The sequence below is a fragment of the Thermobia domestica genome, chromosome 2, assembly GCF_964235325.1.
Source record: "Thermobia domestica chromosome 2, izTheDome1.hap1.1, whole genome shotgun sequence".
Lineage (NCBI taxonomy): Eukaryota > Metazoa > Arthropoda > Insecta > Zygentoma > Lepismatidae > Thermobia > Thermobia domestica.
The window spans coordinates 337142593-337166761 of NC_137455.1; the positions used below are offsets into that span (position 1 = coordinate 337142593).

The window sequence follows — 24169 nt, forward strand, 5'->3', positions numbered from 1 at the left end:
TTACAGGAGAAGGACCATAACGTATCACAAGAAGTAAAGTGATAAGTGTCTGCTAACATCGCATATGCAGAGGATCGTAGTTACAGAGATGACTGAAATATCGCGGAAATGGAATCCTACAGAAGAACAACGTTAGCGGTACAAGTTAAGACTTTATTTAAGGGAAATATTTCTTACCTCGTCATCAGCATCATCATTATTAATATTCTGCCATTATTGGTAAGTTACTTGCCGCAATTGAGAAGCTTCCGTACTCCATGGTTTTTACATACGATTTTTCTATTTTAATATCATGAAGACCAATTTTTTTATTCTTAATTTTCTTAATTTTTTTTTTTTTTTTTTTTGTATTTTATTAATTTATTTTTTTATAGTCCATATTTACTATGCTTCATTCATCAGTGTCGCCACATTATGGAATACTGAATTCGTGTACCACATATTTTCTATATTAAAAAGTTACCGTTATTGTGGAAGCTATATATCATATCATTGTTAATGAAATTTTCTATAATTACACTATTTAAATTACCCCTGTCCAATTGAGAACTGGATTCCCTGTACGTATAAAATGTGATTCAACAAGTCGCTGTCTCTGCGAAGGAAAATACATTTGAGTAGTTCATATACAGGGTGTTTTAAAATGAATATGGGGGTTTTAAGGCTTTGTGATATTTATTATAATTAACTTACAATTATAAACAATACATCAAATGAAAGAGCAGCTCAAACAGTTTTTACGGCATACATGCGCATGCACTGTTTCCTCTGTTTGCCGTTTAGAAAGTGTTGGTAACAAAGAAGATGGCGTCTAGTGACCACAGTGTTTTACATTTTGCAAAAACGGAATCTGTAGTTACAGTGCAACCGGCTGTGTAGGGAATTTTAAAAAGACGCTTACAACTACGTTCTTAATCGCTTGCACTTGCTACAAGTTCTAAGGCCAATAGACTACGGATTACCTTACAACTTTGCAACTAAAATGTTGCTGTATGACGATCAAGTATTTCTGGATGAATCAACATTTCACATAAGAGGTTTATATGAACACTCATAATATTCGCATCTGGGAATCAGCAAATTCTCACGAGATAGAAGTTGCAACGAAACTCTCCTACATTGAATGTGTTTTTTGCCATATCCCAGCGGAAAGTTTATGGGTCTTTCTCGTCTATCGACTCGATGTGTGCAGTGTGACGAACGGTGCTCATATTGAGTTGCTGTTTTGAGTTATTATTTTATTTGATGTATGCCTTAAACCCATTTTCATTTTGAAACACCCTGTGTATACATACGGACAAGGAATTCAGTTCTCAACACGAATAGATGTAATGTAATATATATATATATATATATATATATATATATATATATATATATATGAAAATAAAATTAAATATTTCAGTTGAACATCCCACCATTATGCCCGTTATTTAAATATAGGATGAGATATAATTATACAAAGCTTTACTAATGGTGTTGAATAGCTATGCCATCTTAGTTATTTATATATTACATTGATTTATATGTGGAATAACGTATTTTTCTGTTTTCTTTGAACAAACAAAAAAAAAAAAAAAAAAACTAACGATATGATCTCAAAATGTACTTGGATCATTTCATGTCAACTCAACTGACCATAACACCCACCCACAACGATCTTCATAATAACTTGGTAGGAGTTTTCTGTTTAGTAAGGAAATATGGCAAAATTTTAGGATTTTTTGTTTTAGTGTTTCGAAGATATAGCTCGTTCAAGTATGTCATCTATCTACAACAGCTGTGAGTATTGCTAAGTGCACAATGAAACAAATATAAATATAGAAAATCGATGACATTGGATTTTTTATGTTCATATACATTGTCGCATTGTATTAATTGTTATATGTAGAATTAGGTGATTTAGTTATTGAAATATAAAAGTTAAAATACATAAATAAGTTGAAAAACAAGTGACTACATAATAGCAGACAAGAACTTTCACGCACACGTGGTCGTGGTCAAGGACAAGGCAACAACGTGCCCACTCAGCTTATTGAGGTACACATCATCTAGTGGTATTATTTGGACTCCGATAAATCTTAGCAGTACCGCTTCCACTACAGATCGCGCGTCAGCTCGCAATATTGTGACAACTGCAAGTGGACCAACGAATTTTGCTCATCGTTAACATTGGGTCAAATCCTGCTTCAGCATGGGGTTTGATGTGAATGAATCAATGATGAAACACATTCAAACATACTATTGCCGAAGCCCGATGTAATCTTGGAGATGGTGATAACTGGAATATAACTTTGGACGAACTCGGTGCATTTTTCGTTCTGCTGTAAGCCCTTGGTGCACTAGGCCATTCAAAACTTTGTGCACATGGTTTGTGGAACAAGAATTGGGGATCACCTGTTCAAACAATCGTTTCCGTGAAACCATGCAGTACCTCAGATTTATGTCCGAAACAGAAGAGTTGAGCGCCTGGCAACTAATAAATTTACTCTCGCGTCTGCGATTTGAAACAAACTCGTGGAAAACTGTTATTTCTGTTACAGTCGATGAACAGTTGCAGCCATGCAAATCAAGGTGCAGATTTATCCAATACACGGCAAATAAGCCGGACAAGATTGGTGATTGGTAGTATTTCAAAAGAGATTCATGTAACTGATATAAGATCACAGAATGCATGTAAATTTTCAGTAATTTGTGGTTTGTGCTTCTTCTCCACTTATAACAATTGATTAAAACACACCACACATATCCAACCACAAATCGTGACACAACCATCTTATTACCCCTTAATACATCCGTAACCTGTATTCATATTTCTTATGGCTTCCTACTGACTAGCAGCAGAAATTAAATTTCTTTCGAGAACTAATTTAATTAATTTGCGTAATTTAAACGCACAAACCCAACTATATTACAATTACTAATGTTTTCAAATATTTCCTAAGGAATTCAGAATTCGCTGGTTTTCCAGGTCTGCAAGAACCCTATTGATACATATACATTAACACTATTAGATACTAGACATTCATGGAGGAACGAATAAACAAACCTTGCAGGATAGTCATCTGGTTTTTCCTCCTTCGAAGGCTGTTTTGGTGTAGGAGTGTCCTGTAGCTCCTTTTCACGAGCAAGGCGTTCTTCAATTTGCCTCTCTCTCGCCGCTGTATCTACTGGTTTAGCACCTCCAAATATTGAAGACTGCGCTACGGCCTCAGGTGTTTCTTCTATAGGTTTCGTTCGTGGCTTTAATTGAAGACGCCGGCGCTCTTTTGGTTGATCTGAAACAATACGTTGAATTCAAAAAGTGGTAATCAACTGTCACTGAAGATTAGTTTCACCGACAGCTTAAACTCAGCTCATAAATGATAAATAATAGAAATTCACAGTACTATAAATTATCAGGATAAAGAAAATTATACGTATAACTTCAATGTCTACATAAGGAGACGTATGAGGCGTTCGGGATAATAAGACAGCAAAAGGTAGTGCAATCAGACACTCGGAAATTACATTTGAGATATTTCAGTAGTGATACCAAACTTTTTTTTTAAGGGTTTGGACAAATTGATGCAACGGTTTGACAAATGCCTGAATCTCAATGGGGATCATGTGGAGAAGTGGGGAAGGACTCACCCACACATGTATGTATAGTTTACGAATGTATTTAAAAAAAATTTTTTTTCATAGCTTAGGGAAACTTATATACTGAACGTCCCTAGTAATTTGATCACGTTTTCATGTTAAGTACCTAATTTTTCAAAAAGACATGGGTCATTAGATAAAGGCCCAGACTTCAGCCATCTTTATTTTTTAACCCAATGCTTTATATGAGAAATGATTTTTGCTTTCTTTGAAATGGAGTTTTAATCGTGATTTTACAGATTTCTTCTTTAAGTCTTCTAGCTAACTGTCTCCTATTTTTAAAAATGAATATTAAAATTATGTATGGCAATATTTAATTATTTACGAAATAACTGACATTTACATAGATTTGAAGGAGAATCAAAGTATTATAAATCTAGCTTATTGCAAACAAAACAGAAAAAATGTCTCATATAAACCAATGAGTTAAAAAACAAATATGGCGTTTGGTATTCAACATCGTTAACTACTTTGTTTTTTATGTTTATTAATGCTATTTGTAACTTAAATTATATTTCTTCTGCATAAAATCCAAGTTGATTGATACTTATATTTATATTTTGAAGTGAGGAAAGAATTAATGATTTCTCCATTATTTTGTGTAACAAAATTCGACTCGGGACACAAGATATTTTGAACAAACTAGTGTCGTAAGCCAAGATACCTCTGTATTATAGTTTGAATATTATATCCGAAATTTCAGTTATATTTATCGTAATCCCATGTATATAAAGTATCATACAATATGCAAAACACAGAAATTTGCCTTACCTTTATCTGATGAACTATCTTCATAGCTTCTCTCTCGACCACCACCTCTTCCAAAATCTCTGTCACGGTCTCCACGGTCACCTATTCGATCTCTTCTGTCGCCTCCTCTATCTCGATCTTTGTCACCAAAGTGGTCTCGATCGCTACTATACCTATCTCTATCAGAAAATTTATCTCGGTCAGAAAACCTTTCTCGATCTGAAAACTTATCGCGATCAGAGAATCGATCACGGTCACGATCACCAAATCGATCTCGATCACCAAATCGGTCTCTCTCGTTAAACCGATCGCCGTCTCGGAAGCCACCTCCAAAGTCTCGACGACCACCACCTCTCGACCCTCGGTCAAAACCTACAAACAAAAATATAATTATCAGAATTAACAGAAAAAACTATATCAGTTTTTGCAAAGTAATCTTAAATATCTTATCAACTGTTCATTTGTCATCATATTATGAACAAAAAATAATAATTTAAAAAAAGAAAATCAGCAAATGCTAATGCTCAGACATACAGCTGCTAAAATGCCTCTGTTGTATGAACTGAATATATGCAGATTATTTCACGATAAAAAACAGCTAGTAAATATTTTATCTATATTGCTCTGGAGCATAACAATATTTACAGTTATAATTTTACACTTCGAACTCTAGCCCAAAACATGCACAGTGAGACATGAAGCTGGTTATAAAAGTATACAATGATAAGAAATCTGATTATTCATCTCTATAAATATTTCCACTTTAGCCTTCCGTAACGACCATGTTGTATGAGTGCACCTGTGAATTGAAGGTGAGATCACTGTCTTTCAACCAACTTTCACAATAATCGAGATGATTCTCCCATCTTTAATGTAATGGCCACAAATCAAATTTAATTGTTGTGCTTCAACTCTTAATTCCCATATTCCAAATTTGCCTTTCTAACTCATTAAAAAAATATTCTCAATAATATAATGAATTATTCTTTTTAAAATGTTTAGACGGTCCTAATACAACAGTTTCATTTTCGGAATCATTGATATGTTCCACTGACCTTACGTTTATTACTTCTGAGGGTCACGGTAGCTGTGGTAGAATGTTCACCTCAGGTGTGAGGGGACCCTTGTTCGTTCGCCTGGCCATGTTCGTGATAGACAACACTGTGTTCGTGGGTTCTCCCGTTTCCTTCCACATTCTCATTCCATTAATTATTCCATAATCATCCGTCTCCTTTAGCCTATAGGGCATAACCGTGGTAAGTAACACAAAGGTTTCTTTTTATTTTTATATTATTTCTTTTTGTATTATGTTTTCTCACATACTAATGTAAACTGATATCTTCCACTGTTTTATGTGTTATCTAGGAAGTAGGATTCAAAAACAGTTAACGCCATAAATATAATGAACTGGAAATAAAGTGATTTAGTTGTTGGTAAGTATACAGCGTGGTCCGGAAGTGGGCGTACCCCTAATTGGTGTTTTCTGACGGTTTTAGGTTTTACTCACATTTGTTTGGTAATATTCCTTGGCATTATCAGGCAACATTGCACCAGCGCACTTCGCAATTCACGTGCGCAGTTACCTGAATCAGACGTTTCCTGGCCGCTGGATTGGAAGAGGTTCCGCATCTTCATCAGCTCCCTTTGACTGGCCTTTAAGAAGTCCCGATCTGAAGGCACCAGACAATGCTCTGGGATTTCATAAAGTAATAAGTAAGAAACACTCGATATCACGCAACGCAGGAATTGCGACAGCTGTGGAACACGCCTTCACCCTCGTGACTCCGGAGTATCTCTGCAAAACATCTGCGAGAACTTGGCGCAGAATTCAGCTCTGTTACGACATGGATGGTGATCATACCGATGTTTATGACTCTTAGGACTTCAAGGTAACTGTGTACAGACATTCTACCATAACTAACACCATAATGTTTAAAGTAAAGGGGGTACGCCCACTTCCGGTCTACTCTGTAGAATTATTATGACAAGAAAAATAAAAGGAACACGCGGCAAAAACAAACTGAATCCACTTGAAAGAACACGTCCAGTTTACATGCAGATTTATGGATGATGATAATCTATTCAAGTGCACAATTAGTGAAATGAAAAAGTTTCCGTATGATGATTTTAGTACTATATAAGATTCATTTATACATTATGTTAAAATACTGCCTGTTACTTGCAGAAGTTTGTAACTGGATAAGCAGCTGGTTTAAGTTCTCACGTCAGCATTGTAAATGAAGTACTATATTTTTTGTTTAAAACTTAAAACGTAAAACATGAATAAAATATTGCAAGTACGTAAAAACATACAATTTTTATTATTACTTATGAAACTTACCATCTCTGAAACCACCTCCTCTTTCTCGATCTTGATCCCGATCATCTGGAGGAAGATCATTCCGGGGAGCTGACCGCCAATCGCCCACTATATATATACATATAGAAGATTCATTTATACATTATGTTAAAATTCTGCCTGTTACTTGCAGAAGTTTGTAGCTGGATAAGCAGCTGATTTAAGTTCTCACGTCAGCATTGTAAATGAAGTACTATATTTTTGTTTAAAACTTAAAACGTAAAACATGAGTAAAATATTGCAAGTACATAAAAACATACAATTTTTATTATTACTTATAAAACTTACCATCTCTGAAACCACCTCCTCTTTCTCGATCTCGATCCCGATCATCCGGAGGAAGATCATTCCGGGGAGCTGACCGCCAATCGCCCATGGTACGATCGGAGTCTGGTCTGTCCCGGGAATCTCGGCCACCGCCCATGCGCCTTCTTTCGTTCTCGGAACTATCAGCTACATCAACACGTATTCTTCGATTTTTGATAGTCTGAAATACAAGCGGTAAATTACTCAATTATTACTACACGTTTTTATTATTATAAATTAATATTTATAAGGAGAACATACTACTTCTAAAGAGCTATTACACTGCTAGAATATAATTTAATTGCAGAAAAAAAAAAAACTAATTTTCATTTTGGATTACTTTCGATACCTTTCAGCAAGGTGGATTGATTTAAATCACTTGATTTTCTAAATAAAAATCGTTGATTTAAATCAAATTCCGAAACAATTTAAAGTGAAAATAAGTGAAGTTCTGTTTCTGTTCTCTTATTTCGATTATGAAAGATGATAATCATAATACAATGAGACTCAAATGTACAGTATGTACAGCATAGTATGAAAACAAGTGTCATGCAAAGGATGATTAGGGAAAATCCCGTTTTGAACGGGTAACAGGGCAATCCTGTTTTCTTGTCTTCGTAGCACAGGGTTTATATTGTAAATCGTCAACTATTCCAACGGGGAGATCACCATCGATATTTAAGACAAAAATTCCTTTGTGTGCGCGTCTATATATTTGTTCCCAGATAATAGGACGTATTTAGAAGTCTCCTATCCCCTCCGAAAAGTTTTTAGATTTTATAACTTTAGGCAAAATTTATGTATTTCGTGCCGCAAGCTAGTTACAATTTCCTTTAAAATATGCCCCTGCCAAATATCAGTAACTTTTGTGGAACAAAAGTGTCACTTTGATAAGCGTTGCTGCACTTTTTCCTTAACGTTTAACCTTTTAAATTATGTCGCCTATTTTTAGGTGACAGGATAAAATCTTTATTATTCGATTTAAAAAGTACCAATAAAGCTTTTTACTTCGTTTTTTCACGACTGAAGGCATCGTAGAGCACGTTACATATGCTTTCACGCCTCTCTGCGTCGAGACATAGGATGTGATGACGTCATAAATTTTTTTAAAAAAAGATATTTTTTGTTGTGCCTATTTTTATTATGTTTTGGCGGGCCTACATTTTGCATTCAGAAGACTGAAATTCTGCACACTCGTCCAGTGCACCCTTAGTATTTGGTCTAGAAATTAATTCGTGCGGTTGGTACGCACACATTGAAGCTGTAGTACAAACACAAAATACATAAATACCTTAAGAAAAATATTGTCCATCGCTAGCCACCACTTTCGCCCATCTGTCAGGCAATGTACGGATTCCGTGGCGAAAGAAGTCCTCATCCTTGGAAGCGATCCAGTCAGAGACCCATGTTTCGATATCTTCTGAAGAAGTAAACCGCTGTCCAATCAAATCGTTGTTCATGCAATCGAACAAGTAGTAGTCCGAAGGAGCAACGTCTGGTGAATACGGCGGGTGGGGTAAAACTTCCCATCCGACATTTTCTAAATAGGTTTTGACCGGTTTTGCGACATGTGGGCGAGCGTTATCATGTTGAACAATAAGTTTATCATGTCTGTTCTCCCATTCTGGTCGTGTTCTGGCCAGAGCTTGCTTCAAACGCATTAATTGTCGTCGATAACGTTCTCCATTCATAGTTTCACCCGGTTGCAGCAGCTCATAGTACACCACACCTTTCATATCCCACCATATGCACAGCATAACCTTTGCACAGTGAATATCTCGTTTTGGTTGTGATGGACCTGGTTCACCTGGTTTCATACAGGCCTTTTTTTGTTTAGGGTTCTCGTAATGGATCCACTTCTCATCACCCGTAATAATTCGATGCAGAAACCCCTTTCTGCTCTGTCGTTGAAGCAGCAATTCGCAAATGGTTTTTCGTCTTTCAACGTCTCTGTCTTTCAATTCATGTGGAACCCAATGTGACATCTTTTGAATCATTCCCATGGCTTTCAAGCGTTTGGAGACTGTTGTTTGATCAACGCCTAATGCTGCTGCAAGTTGTTCCTGCGTTTGACACGAATCCTGCTCGAGCAATGCTGTCAATTCTTCGTCTTGAAATTTTTTTGGCTGTCCAGCTCGCTCTTGGTCTGCCAAGCCGAAATCACCACTTCTAAACCGTGCAAACCACTTCTGACACGGTCACCATACACTTCCACCAAAATACGATGACTTTCAGTTGCACTTTTCTGCATGTTAAAGTAATGCAGCAGGACACCCCGCAAAAACACTTTATCAGGCACAAATTGCGCCATGTTCACTTAACTACAAACTGGTGTTGTTGACGCTTTAATCCACTGCCCTATACTACGAACGATACGCGATGACAGGGGTTTGCAACACATGTGTGGATACACGGAACTGTGGGACGCTCCGTTCGTTGCGCCATCTCTTGTCCACCCGCACGAATTAATTCCTAGACCAAATATTTTTCAATTTCAGATCTGTGCGTGAAAACAGGGGGGTTCAGAGGGGCAAAAATTTTTTTAAAAATTGATATTTTTAACAAAAAATAGCTTTCTCAGTGATTTTCCCGCCTAAGATGGAGACATATGAATGGTAATATCTGAAAGGCTGTTCTATTCTGAAGAGAGTGATGTACGAACCATGATCTTAAGATAAATATGGATGTCTCAGGAAACTGTTACCTGAGATCCTGTTTTATACGGGAATCTAGGGTATTTGGGGATATTATTTTTTCGCGGGCTTACTTTTGCATCTAGAAGTTTGAAATTTTGGATACTCATTCACTGCACCCCTTAGTATTTTTCATATTTGTTTCAGATCTTTGCCTTTAAACAGAGGCGGTACAGAGGAGTAAAAAGTAAAAAAGGATATTTTTTAACAGAAAATTCCTTTTTTCGTGATTTTCCAGCCCCAGATAGCCTACACGATGGAGACATTTGAATGGTACCGTTCGAAATTTTGTTTTATTCTGAAGAGAATAATGTACAAATCATGATTCTAGGATAAATAGGGATGTCTGAAGAAATGCTTATATTATATCCGGGTCATTTGGGGTATTGAGGGTAGAGATGCAAAAAAGCCGGCTTTTTTGAATCGATGGTTTTTTTCACATAAAAAGCCGGCTTTTTTGAGAAAAATTAGAATTTTGGAAATTTTGGCTTTTTTCATTTTCATAATTTTTCTATCCAAATAGCTTTCTTATAGTATATTCTATAGTTAGATAAGAATTCCATCACCTAAATGCCATATTTACCTCTGTAATTCACCATCAAGATGGATGGAGCACATGTTTTACGAATTAAAGCTAATATGAAGAATGTAGTATTTGAGGGCAATTTTACAGGCTATTTAACTTTATTTTAACTTTTGAGTTATCGACATTTTTTTTCTTCTCTAGATCATTTTAGTTCGTCATCCGTGTTCCATTTCCAAGAGCTTAGTACTCTAGCTTCTAGCACAAAAGTTAAACTTACGTTTTTCTATATATTCGTCAAAGCATGCGTTTTTCAATATGTCCGTCAAACCGTACTTCCACATTTCTGTTATACTGTAGCTGTGCAATGATTTAGCAATAATTTTCGGGATACAACCTTGAATACCAATTTATACAAATAATCAGTAGCGGATTTAGAAAAGGACTTTGGGAGGGGTTTCTCTGATTGTTTCGTTTTCTAAAAAGTCCTAATTTTATTTGGAAGGTGCTTGAAGTTTGAGTACAGGCATAACTAATACTTCGTTTCGTTTATATGTTTAGCAATAATCTTCCGGATATAACCTTGAAGATCATTTTATACTGAGAATCAGTGGCGAATTTAGAAAAGTATTTTAGGAGGGGTTTTCTTACTACTAATGTTTAGTTTTTCTAAACAGTCGTAATTTTTATTTGACGGGAGCTTAAAGTTTATGAGTAAAGGCATAACTAACAGATATTTCGTTCGTTTTAGACATCCCGCAACTTTGGGAAACAGGCTTCAGTTCCAAAGACCGACCCCCTAACCTTCGCAAAATCGTCACTGCTGGTAATTAGCAGTGTTGGGCAAAACCAATTGAAATCAATTGCAATTGATCAATCAATTGAAAGTAATTGCTCTGAAAATCAATTGCAATTGATTTCAATTTGTAATTGACAATTAATTTCAATTGCAATTGAATTCAATCATAAAATTTGCAATTAAATTTTCGTCAATTGTTAATTGTTAATTGGTCACCAGGCAATTGAAACTTTTAATTGTTAATTGTCAATTGCAAAGGGTGGAATTGAAACATTCAATTGTTAATTGCAATTGACAACTGAAACTTGTAACTGTTAATTGTAATTGTTAATTGCAATTGAAATCAGCAATTAAAACTGAAGATAAGAAGATGTGTGTATATTGTATTGTCCACTTGTTACTGTTTTACATATTTCAAATAAGGTACTTATAAGAAATGCTGGATACCTACCATCCCTTTCCCCCCCTGGGAAGATGAAACTAAGTATTTTTTAAATATATTATGTTTATGGTTCTATCCCCCTCGAAAGAACTCTATATGCCCGTCATGCATACAATAGGAATGAGCACGAGCGAGTTCGAGCGAGTTTTCTTTAAAACTCGACTCGACTCGAAGCAGACATCTTTGAGTTCGACTCAAGATCTCGGTTCGAAAAATTTCCCCCAACTCGACTCGAATTCGGATCGAGTTTCCAGTCGAGTCGAGCCAATTCGAGCTAAATCCTTTGTGTAGTTCCAAGTACTACTATCTTCAAGTATCCTACATAGACAATATAATTATCAATGATACTACTACTATAACTAATTATTATTATAACACCGTGTACCTGTATAAACATGGAATATAGGCGGTTTGTATCGGAATACTAAAAATTAGTTAACTGTCGATCTCGGTAGTCAAGAAATCTTCAGGAGGCAAGGACATCGGTCACGAGGTTCTTGGTTTGAGTTCAGGAGGAGCAAGTATTCGGGATCGAGCCAAAAATTATTAGAAGTTATGGGACTCCAGCCAAACATGTTTAAAACTGCAATCCGCCACAAATGAATTTCGAGGTCGTTTCCTTCACATCGTTTTGTGCCGTTTTGTGCGTCTACTTCCGTTTTGTGCGTCATGGGAAGTGGGTTAAAATGAGTCCCCAAGGTGGTTCAAAAATGACCAAGAGTTCCGCCACTATTAAATCTCGAGGTCGTTAATTTCACATCGCGTACCCTTTTATGCGTCTATTTCGACGTTTTGTGCGTCACTGGAAGACGGTCAAAATGGGCCTCAAAGGTGGGACGAAATTGACCCACTGCTCCGCCACTACCGAATTTTGAGGTTCTTCCTTTCGCATCGACTAGTAAATGTTTCGTGCCGTTTCGTGCCCTTATTTCCACGTTTTGTGCGTCACCGGAAGTGGGTCAAAATGGGCTTCCAAGATGGGACGAAAATGACCAAGAGTTCCGCTACTATCGAATTTCGAGGTCGTTAATTTCACACCGCGTACCCTTTTGTGCGCCTATTTCGACGTTTTGTGCGTGACTGAAAGACGGTCAAAATGGGCCTCGAATGTGGGACGAAAATGACCCACTCCTCCGCCACTACCGAATTTCGAGGTCCTTCCTTTCGCCTTGACTAGTGCCTGTTTTGTTACGTTTTGTGCCCCTATTTCCACGTTTTGTTCGTCACCAGAAGTGTGTCAAGATGAGCCTCCAAGGTGTGACGAAAATGACCCACTGTTCCGACACTATCGAATTTCTAGATCGTTAGTTTCGCATCGTTTAGTGCCCTTTTTCTTAAAATAATAATAATAATAACAAAAAAAGTTTTCTGCACCTATTTCTCATCTTGTGCATCACCCGAGGTGAGTTAAACGGGGCTTTAATGTGGGAGTTAAATGGCTCACTGTTCCGCCACTATCGAATTTCGGGGTTGGTTCTTTCGCATCGTTTAGTGTGTAATTTTGTACCGTTCTGTTCGCCTACTTCCACGTTTTGAGCATCACCAGAAATGCGTTAAAATGGTCCATCAATGTGTGAGGAAATAGAGCCATTGTTCCGCCACAATCGAATTTGGAAGTCGTTTCTTTCGCATCGTATAGTGCCTGCTTTGTACTGTTTTGTGCTCCTATTTCCACTTTAGTGCGACAACGAAAATGGGTCAAAATGGCCTACAAGTATAGCGGAATAACTGTTCCGTCACCATCGAATGTCGAGGTCGTTTTCTTCACATTTTTTATGCATGATTTGTGTCGCTTTGTGCATCAGTGGGAGAGGGTCAAAATGGACCTTGAAAGTGGAATGGATATGTCTTTCTGCCATATTTGTAGGTCGTCTTTGACCCACTTTCGTTGGCCTACAAAACGTGAAAATATGCGCAGAAACGGTAAAAAACATGCACTAAACAATGCGAAAAAGCGACCTTGAAATTCGATACTGGTGGGAGAGTGGATCATTTTTCTTCCCACATTGAATGCCCATTTTGACCCACTACCATTGATTCACAAAACGTGGAAATAGGTTTACAAAACGGTAGAAAACACGCACAAGATGATGTGAAGGAAACGACCTCGAAATCGTTCCTGACGGAACAGCATTAACTTATTCCGCCATATTTGTAGGATAACATTGACCCATTTCCGGTGACGCAGAAAACGAGGAAATAGGCGCACAAAACGACACAAAAAATTTCCATGTAATTAAGCTAAATTTCCATTTAAGTTTGTAAGCTTAATTATATGGAAAATTATATACATTTTTCCTTTACGTTGGTCTACTTTACGTTGATTTGGGACTTTTAAATTTTATTCAGTTTTCCACTGAAAAGTATCTATAATTCAACAAGGAAATAATTATTAATTATAATTATTATCTATATAATTGAATTCATTGTAATTTGTTCCATAACAAACACTTTACCATTTCGTACTAGCTGTTATGCCCGTTCTTCGCATGGATCAGATAAAATATCAATGTAAACGAACTGAACAACGGGAGAACAATTAAGAAACATTTCTAAAATTGGATATATTTTGTGTGAATATATATCCAACAACGTACATGTGTTTTCATTGGGAAGGTCAATGGGGGCTGAATTTGAACGTATACACTATCGGGGGTGTCACTATACGTCTGAGCAACCCCAATAAATATGGATTCGACACAAATTCTACTACTTTTATATGTCCCGGTGAACCACCCCTCAGACCCCCTTGGTTCGTATTGTGAAAAAATCTCCTCTGGCCCCCACCAACCCCCAACCAATACCGCGAAAACTATGAATGTGACACTAACATCTGCCATTTTCTACTACTTTTTACATATGCCGGTAAAAGTCCCTATAATCCTCTGGTTGCAATTTTGAAAAAAAAAAAAATGCTTCTGGCCCACAGCCGATGGGGGCTGTATTTGGAAGTCAACACCTGTGGAAGTATCACCATTCATCTCAGCGACAGCGAAAACTATGGATTTGACACTAATATCGGTCACTTTCCATTATTTTTACATGTCTCGCAATTCCCCACCCCCGGTAACCCCCGGCCCGCATACAATGGTGGCTAAATTTGAAAATCATCGCTAATGAAAGTATCACCATTGATCTCAGCCACCGCGAAAACTACGGATTTGGCATCGCTCATTGTGGATTATTTTTACATGTCTCGTGATCCCTTTTATAATGCCCCCGTTCCTTAGCTGATGGGGGCTAAATGTAAAAGTAAGCGCGGCCTTGAGTTTCACCATTGAGGTCAGCGACCCCGAAAACTATGGATTTGACATTAATATCGGTCATTTTCGATTATTTTTACATGTCTCGGAATTCCCGATTATTTTTACATGTCTCGGAATTCCCCCCTCTAGTGACCCAAGGCCCGCATACAACGGTGGATGAATTTGAAAGTCATCGCTAATGGTAGTACCGCCATTGATATCAGCAACCGCGAAAACTATGGATTTGACACTAATATCGGTCATTTTGGATTACTTTTACGTTTCGGTATCCCCCCCCCCCTCCGTTGACCCACGGCCCGCAGCCGAATACGGTGAATTTGGAAGTTAATGCGATCGGAGTTTTACCATTGATCTCAGCGACCGCGAAAACTATGAAATCGACACTGATATCGTTCCACTTTTACATGTCCCGGTAAACGGCCCCCTGAGACCCCCTGGTTCGAATTTTGTTGAAAACGCTTTGCCTTGGTGTGGGACCTGGACCAAGGTATCTTTGACCAAAATTTGGTAACTCTCGGTCGACTTTTCTGGTCCCCAGGCCGGTCCCAGTAAACGTCCTCTGGAGACCTCCTAGTAAGGAATTAAAAAAAACTCTTCGTCTTGGTCTGGGGCCTAGACCAAGCTACCCGTGACCAAATTTTGAAAAGTTTCGGTCCACTCGTCTCGTCCACAGGCCGCACAAAGATAGACAGACAGACACACGAACAAACTCTATTTTATTTATATTAGAAAGGTCAGATCCGCCGTTATTGTATTAGTGCGGTGCTTGAGCGATTGATCGTAGAAATTCAAACTCCGATGAGTGTTAATTTTATAGGCTTGTTTTATTACAAGTTTAAACTCTTTAGTCAGTAGAGAAGAGGGCGTGAATCATGGGTCAGAGTTGATGACAATGGGTTTTGGTGGGTCTGTGGGTCACAGTGGGTAAGAGTGGTTTATGGTGGGTGGTGGGTCAGAGTGGGTCACGGTGGGTCGTGGGTCACGACGGGTGGTGAGTCAATTGGTCGTGGCTAAAGTTTTCATTGCCTCACGCCCTCTCTGAACTACAGTGTTGAAAATCAATAAGTGAAAATCAATTGCAATTGATCAATCAATTGAAAGTAATTGCTGTGGAAATCAATTGCAATTGAATCAATTGCCAATTAATTTCAATTGCAATTGAATTAAAGAATTCAATTGCAATTACTTTCCACTGCAATTACTTTCAATCAATTGATCAATTGCAATTGATTCTCCTTTTTCAATCGCCAACTGCAATTAACAATTAACCATTAATTATTTCAATTGTTAATTGCAATTAACAATTAAATTTACAGATTAATTGTTAATTGTTAATTCAATTGAAATTTGCCCAACACTGGTAATTAGTAATAATAACGATTTAAAAACAATAAGAAAGGAAGGCGGCCAACTCCTACACTCCTAGTCGGCCAGTACACGCACTATTTCTACATTCACAGATGAAATGAAGGAAAGCTTTGTCAGAATGGTCGAATGCTGGGTTAAATCCCAGACTTCCCGATAGAAGCGCAAAAGCCAACCACTATCATGTTTGTTGTGCAGTTGTATTTAGCTTAACTTAAATATATTCCGTAGTCCTTTTTTTTTTGGGGGGGGGGGGTTCCGTAATATGTTGAATCCCTCTTGTTAAAAATTCAGAAAACTTGAGGACTGGGTAAACCGTGATACTGGTCAAGGGCGCCCATGTTGTAGTTTCCATGGGGGGGAGGCAAGTATAAGCGACGTTTCAAAAATAGTTTCAAAATTTGCTTTAACTAATGTAAAAATTCTATTGGATTTTCGATATTCTGAAGTACATTTTCCTCTAGGGGGGTGAGCGCCCTTCCTGATGGGCGCCCTTGATGGTGGATATAAAAAACTTAACTGTAGAATTTTAAGAATATACAGAACCAAAAGTTCCAGATGTGCAGTCTTTAATTGCATCATATAAATCTAAGTATGTCTCTTATGTTTTATTTTAATTTTATTTTGTTTCAAAAAGAGGGTATGGAATATTTTGAAGTAAAAATACTACAAACAATTTTGCTAGTTATTTGTATATTTTTTTAAAAGTAGTTTTTACTTTTAGGGTTGGCTCGTTTACACCAGTTGTCTTTTTTTAAAAAAATAACTGGTTTAAACCAAAAAAAAAATAAAAAAACAAAAATGCGAATCGTGTGAACTTCATGCTGACGTTTTCACATGTCAAACCATCTGCATTAGTCTTATTTCCTTTTCACCTTTTAATCAAGGTGTCCCATGTTCAATTCTCGGTCGGACCACAACCCTTCTTTCATGTGTAAACCAAGTAGCGGTTCGGATGTCACTTTGAGCGAAAGTCTTCTCCTTGATATTACGTAAGGATGTTAAGCCTAAACATACGAAACGAAACCAAATTATATATTTCTGCATGCCTGTTGTTTTATAAAGAAGCCAAGGTTACTTGAATATATTGATTGAAATTGGTAAAATTTATCTATTGCCTACGTAGCTTCCAACATTAGCTTGGATTGGACTTTTAATGATAGCTACATACTAAATTTGTAATTTAATGCCTCAGTTTTAGCGTACTGATTATAATACGTTGACCTTTAAATTTTACATGGAAAGCAATAACAGGATTTTCCCGTTATTGTTTTACATTTAAAATAATGACGGGATTTTCCCGATGGCTAGGGCGGGAGTTTCTCAATTTAAGAAATTTACTGACCGGACTTCTTTAGGCTTATGGGACCTCTTCCAGCATAACCCCGTTGTTGCATAATAACACCAAGGCGAAACAAACTTATTTCTGTGAATATGTAATATAAATACATAAAGCAAAATATCTAAATAAAAGAAACCTGGTTTAAACCCCAAAAAAGCCTGGTTTAAACCCCCCCCCCCACAAACGGGTTTTTGGCATTTTCAGAAACAACCATGGTTCTTGCCAACTCTGCTTACTTTTGTATATAGGAGGTTAATTTTTTTTTATTATATACATTGGTTAATCCTTTGGAATTCATAATGTAAAAATGTTGAAGTAAAATTGTTTAAATATCTTTTCGACTCATGGTTTATTTTCGAGGTATTATATTATTATCGGCATCAACCACTAATTAAATGACTTTTTGTGTTATAGAGAAGCGAAACAAAGTCTGCTTTATCAATTTAAAGCAGAATTTTGAAATAAGCCTAAAATTTCCCAAGCAAAAAAGCGAAGCAGAAAAAACAGATTTTTTTTCCAAAAAAGCCGGTTTTTTTTTTCGAGCCCTTGCATCTCTAATTGTGGGGATGTTCTTCGCGCATTGTTAAGTATTTTTCCCACCCTTACTATTCAAGATAGAAGCTTGAAATTTTGTACACACATTTAGTACAGTCTTAGTATTTCCCAGTTGATTTTGAGATCTGTGCGTTAACACAGGGGAATCCAGAAGGGATCAAAATTAAAAAAAAAAAAAAAAAAAATCAGAAAAAATCCCGACTTTTCTAAAATTTTCCGCTTGAGGAACATGATAACATGATAGGGAAAATATGAATGTTACCGTTTTAAAGGCTGTTCTATTCTGAAGAGAATGAGGTATGAACCATGATCCCAGGATAAATAGGGATGATGCTTGACTGAAAGTCTATAATTTACCAAAAAAAAAAAGCCATAATTTAAATTTGTTAAGAAACATTGTTTGGGATTGATATAGATTAACGATTGGGGATTAATTCAAAATTCAACACCAATACTTTCACTTAAATGGCATAATTGGTATTTAATACTAATTCGTAATGCTTTTTCTTCAGTTCGCCACTTGTATCATACGAGGAGAAAGATTTGATTTAAAAAAAAATCAATTTAAATTAAAAAAAATAATCAAAAATGATTTTCTTTAAACAAAATCATGATTTTTTTCCACCCTGCCTTTCAGCAGTTTTCATGACTGTTAGTCGTACGCACTGAGCTAGTTGCTGGAATCTAATGGAATTAATTGTATATTATAATTATAGCATTACTTCCGTGCCTGAAATGAAATTTGCTTAGCGCATTACCAGATAAGGTATCGTGAAAATAGGAGAAATGGCTAACTACACAGCCATGCAAGCGTCTGATACGCTAATAAAAATGTAAAATGGCCTTAAATACGTATATCCATCACCAGGTGACTTATCACATGGAGCTTGTGGACATACGTTATTCCACAATTCTTTTAAAACCATTAACCATCGTCTCCTTTAGCCTACGGGTATACCGTTGAACGTGAACCTAGAAGCTTCTTTTTTGTCACATACAGGGTGGCCCAAAAGTAGGTATACACCCCTACACTGATTAAGTATAACATTCTAGCTTATAGGTTTATTTGCTTCGGCTGTTCCGGGCTTAGAGAAACTAAGTCTACCTGATGGATAACAATAAGAAATGATATAAAAATCAATGAGTTGATCAGTACGGGACTGCATACCTACTTTTGCCACCCTGTATGATTTACTCTATAGTGTTTATGTTTCATTTTAATCACGAACTCCAAACTAGGATAAGCGCTTGTTCATTTGTCTTGTTTCTCTACAAATAAACTGTAGTAAATGAGCACCCACTTGAAAACGCAGCTCCTCAATTATATTACACAAATAATCCGCTGAGCAACAATTATTGTTCACAGGAAGTTTACATCGTATACAGTCAGAAGTAATAAAATATAATATTTATAGTTTTTAAGTATAATGATTTCAAAAGAAATTAGTGGGAACGTTTATCTGGCTATCATTGTCCTAATTTTGTGAAAAACTTGTTCGTGCACTGTATCCAATACCATATATTTAATCAAATCATTCGTATTATTGAACAAAGACGCAGGGTTAGCCAACCACAACAGGTCTGAACGACTGAGCACCAATCTCACGAGAGTGCTGAATGGTTAGAAAGCGGTCTGATCCGTTGCATCATTGAAAATCGGTGTTCGGAAGCTAGAGCTCAATCAAACCTGGTTTAGTTTGTTAGATGTTTTCTGATTAGTTCGTTTTGTCTCTCCTTATTCTATTTTTTCAAAAACAACTTACTTCCACTTCGCAAAAGAAAACTTGGGCGATAATTTTCTGCTGGTTTTGAGTGAGTTTAACACTACGCCTGCTCCAATCAAAATATGAAAAGTACGAAGCATCAACTAACTATGGACAAAGTGTATTGTTGTTCGTTTGCTTTTATAATTAGCTAAACGAGCAAACTGTATGTTAGTATGGAGTCACAAAGTGCAAATAGAAGCGTGGAGAAAAAATCCTTAGTTAGCATTACTTTCGCGACTTTGAAATACAGAACGAATGAGGGGTGGGGGGGGGATTCTCATGGCATTGTCACAGCCGTTTATATGTCGTATAGTATTTACTGTATATATTGTTTTTATGATACGCAGAAATGTTGAATGCGAGGAGCCTCGTCAGACATTTTGTTACGAGATGATTCGTTCTTAACCCGTCACTCGCCTGTTAAATATGATATCGGTTCAACAGCTACAGAACCACGAACGCACTTCGTGCAACGAATTTTTGCTTCACCGTGGCATGACCCATAGACAAATATTTGATATTTAATGCAACTGACTATGAGTAGCGTAATGGCTAACGGATCGGCACGGTAAGTCGCACACCTGGGTTTGATTCTCGGTCCAGTCGAACATTCTTTACTCTTTCGATTTCCTTAATTATGCATCACTTCAGTGCATTATTAACTCTCAAACAAATAATAGGGGCCTGAGAGACGCCCTATGCGATTTTTTTTAAATACTATATAGTTTTTCTTTAAGTAAGATTCTGTGATATTTTACATTACATCTTTAACCATCATATTCAAGCATTTAATGAATTTCCGACTTGCTCGTTACCACATCATAACCAGTTACTTAAAATTCTCCTATTTATACTTTGGGGGTTTGACAGGTCTCTATTTCGTGTGAATGGTTTTAATGTATTTTTAAGTCTTTAGCTCTGCTTTCCCATAGCAGAATATACCGCGATCTGAGATGTGATCGCAGAAAATTTGCCGCGCCTGTGCAGAAAAATTGACAAAGGAAAAAATAAATAGCCAACAGGAAAGTATAAAAGCATGCCTGATATGTGTAATGTTTTAAATGCACGGATGACTTGCATAAATATAGTTTGAACTGTTTTTTACGTCATGTAAAGCGTATCTTAACAATCACAAGTGTTTCTCCTGCAGAAAAGTTATGCAGAATTCCTGCAGAAAATGTTTGACTTACAAAAGCTCATCGTAGAAAGACAAAGAAAGTTCTGCCATCGGGCTCTGCTTATGTTTTCAAATGATTGCCTCACAATGACAGCACATCTCTTGTATAAATGAATATTATTCACATTTTAACAAATGGATGGAGCTATACATAAATTGTAGTGTTAGTGATTCTTCTAGTTTGTGAACGAGTAATATGGATGTTGTTTTCTACGAAAAAGATGAAAATAACTGATCTAATAATAGTGAGGATTCTAACACTGCAGAAGATTATAATAGATCTCGAACACTGAAAATGAAACTTATGTTTCAAAGATGATCGTGACTGATTACACTCTGCAACGAATATTTCCTAGACGAAGTCACACAACACTGTACGAACAGCTCCCAAGCTACGCACAAGAACGTTTCGAAGTTCACATCAGTCTGCTTCACATTCTTTCCTTACCCCTGATATTTCAGGAGAAATTGTGTAGTGCTGTTTTTATTAGATAGGCGCTGGAACCGAAGTGCGAAAGTAGTAGAAGAAAGCTGAGTAGAGCTGATTTTCATTTTAACGTCCTTTTTCGCAGCGAGGCTATATGAGACGGGTCCTACTGATTAACGTGGAATCCGAACCACATGAGCTCCCGCCATGAATCAACCCGGGTTTTCCACGCCAAAGGCGCGCATGCTAACCGCTTAGCCACGAAGAAGCTCTAATAGAAGAAACTACATAGAGAATAAATGCTGGCTTTATTTGGGTTGCCAAAGTTAACGAAAATAATTTACAAACCCGGAAATTATGTATTATAATTAAACTAAAAAGGGGAATAAATTCGATAGTTCAACTACTATAATAACAAAATAACCCTGGAAGAAACAAACAAGATAACTCTAATATTCTTTACAAACTGTCTTGATTTTGCTCCATGAATTGCTTTATTGTTTCCTTGCATAATAATCCATCTCTACTCCCGTGAAATTGTTCGAGATAAGGTGATCGCCGGTATTTTATGGAACTTGAGGGCATTATACGATGGACTCTCTCTGGCAAACGGTTATACGTGACTGGATACTACTGATAACTACTGTATACTACTGATAACTATTAAGGAGTTTAAGTGAAAATAATAATAAACAAATAAAATGTGAGATCGCCGTGGAATGCTATCTAAAATCGTTCTGATGCACCAAGGCAACTTAAAGTTTATTAGTGTAACAACAAACTGCGAAGAAATAAAGTGTTGTCTCACCAAATTTAGTACTGTCAAACCTTATTGTTCACAGCTTAACATAATAATGAAGTACGATCTAATAGTAATGAAGGAGTTATTATGGCTGATAGTGATTTCCTAAACACGAGAACTCCGGATTTGTTTTCAGGTTAACGAAAATCTTATGGATCGATGTAAGAAGTAATTTGCACTAGGAAGGAATCACATTGGGCTATATAGAAAAGGTTTCACTTCTTGGTTTTAGATCGGTTGGAAAGCTATCAATCACTCCACGTAGTACATATACTATAGAACTGTACGGCACGAATAACTGAAAAATTACGAAAATATAAATAAATAAAATCAACCAGAGAGATTTGAACCAGGTTCAAAAGTACTAAAATCCCATATATAGATAGGTAGATAGATATATATATATAGATATATATAAACACGTATGGCTACCGAATCACTACAAAACTTTTCTCCGATTGTATGGATAAATAGCGAACTTCTTAACAACCCTTCTTGCTTTTTTTCTTAACGAATTTTGTGGTTGAAAAGCGTATGTATTTTACTTATAACGGTTTTTTTTTCTTTTTTTATTATTATTTGCCAGGTACTATTTAGTTCAACAAATATCACTACAATAAATAACCACAAAGAAGCTGAATATTTCAAAGAGAACACTGTGAACTGTGTTCGGAAGTCTCGTTATTTTTTTCTCATCACTTTCCCTCCTATTACTTTGAATGCGTTATTGCCAAACTGAGAATTTTAAAGGACTCAGAAAATTTCAGGTGCGCAATTATATTTTGAAGAAATGTACAATAACGTTTGCTCAGAACATATGTGGGTTTTATAACAGTATTGTCTTTAGAAATACACATAGAAAATCCATTGCAATATTATTTTCATACAACTACCTACTATAACACTGGGGGTACAACAAAATGTAATATTAGACGATAACAATATTTGTTATAGCTGAGCTATGTCATAAAGCTTGTTTATCGTTCCATCATAACTAAATCTTGTTCTCGAGGTTCTGCCGTGCTGAACTTAAAATTAACCGACATTATAACGCTAAGAAAAGTAGCTTTTCTTTCATATTTGATTGTTGCTATCTGGACAGTTGGAGTCTTGACGTACTTTTTGCACTAATCGCAATTCATATGCAATTCTCGTGTTTGTGTAATATATTATTTCCTTATGCTACAGAGAAACACATTAATATTAAAGTTTATAGGGATATGATAAACATATTGATAGCTCAATTACTAATCTTTAATAATATATGCACTCAGTGGCATATACAGAACTTCATAGACGAGGGAACCTAAACAACAATAATAAACTTATTATTATTAATAACAGTATGTGTTGATAACTTTCTCAATGATTTTTCAATATAAACTCCTGTCGGTCAGAACACGCGCGATTTTTGTATTAATATATTAATATGAGATTTGTAATCTTATTATATTATTAGGTAGGAGTGCTAAAGCAGTGTAACCCGCTTTGCGCATGCCGCTGATTAACATAATGTACTCTAAAACTTAGTTATAATAACCACAAAGGTCCAGAGAAGTAATTCTATTCACAGTTTAATATTTACTCGCATTTAAAACAGAAACTATTAAAGGGCCTCCGAGACCCTTAAAGTGTACATTAAGGTATAGAAGTGTAAGTTCTTCTGAGAGTTAATAAGAAAAGGAAGAATAATTTTCGTGAAAGAAAAAATGAAATGAAATATTTAAGTTTAACGTCCCACGGTTATGCCGGTTAGACTAAAGGAGACGATGATAATAAGAAATGAGTGAAATGGTGGAATGAAGGAAGTGGGAGGAAACGGGAGAACCCCGAGAAAACCCACGAGCACGGTGTTCGTCCACCACAAAGTCCACACGGCGCGAGCTGGGATCGAACCAGGGACCCCAAGCATCGGAGGTGAACCCTCTACCACTGAGCCACCGCGCCCCCCAATT

General features: G+C 36.6%; 1 protein-coding gene across 3 annotated transcripts in view; it reads right to left on the bottom strand.

Moving 5' to 3' along the window:
- LOC145678730 (eukaryotic translation initiation factor 4B-like) overlaps positions 1–24169 on the bottom strand; it is a 96655-nt gene that overhangs the window by 34515 nt on the left and 37971 nt on the right. For 2 of the 3 annotated variants that reach the window (XM_081749175.1, XM_081749174.1), the window contains exons 5-8: positions 7040–7238; positions 6734–6820; positions 4414–4764; positions 3050–3278 (exon numbers count right to left, since the gene is read on the bottom strand). In XM_081749175.1, the coding sequence (XP_081605301.1) occupies positions 3050–3278; positions 4414–4764; positions 6734–6820; positions 7040–7238 (866 nt within the window). The remainder of the gene's footprint in view (positions 1–3049; positions 3279–4413; positions 4765–6733; positions 6821–7039; positions 7239–24169) is intronic. The other variant, XM_081749176.1, reaches the window with a different exon arrangement.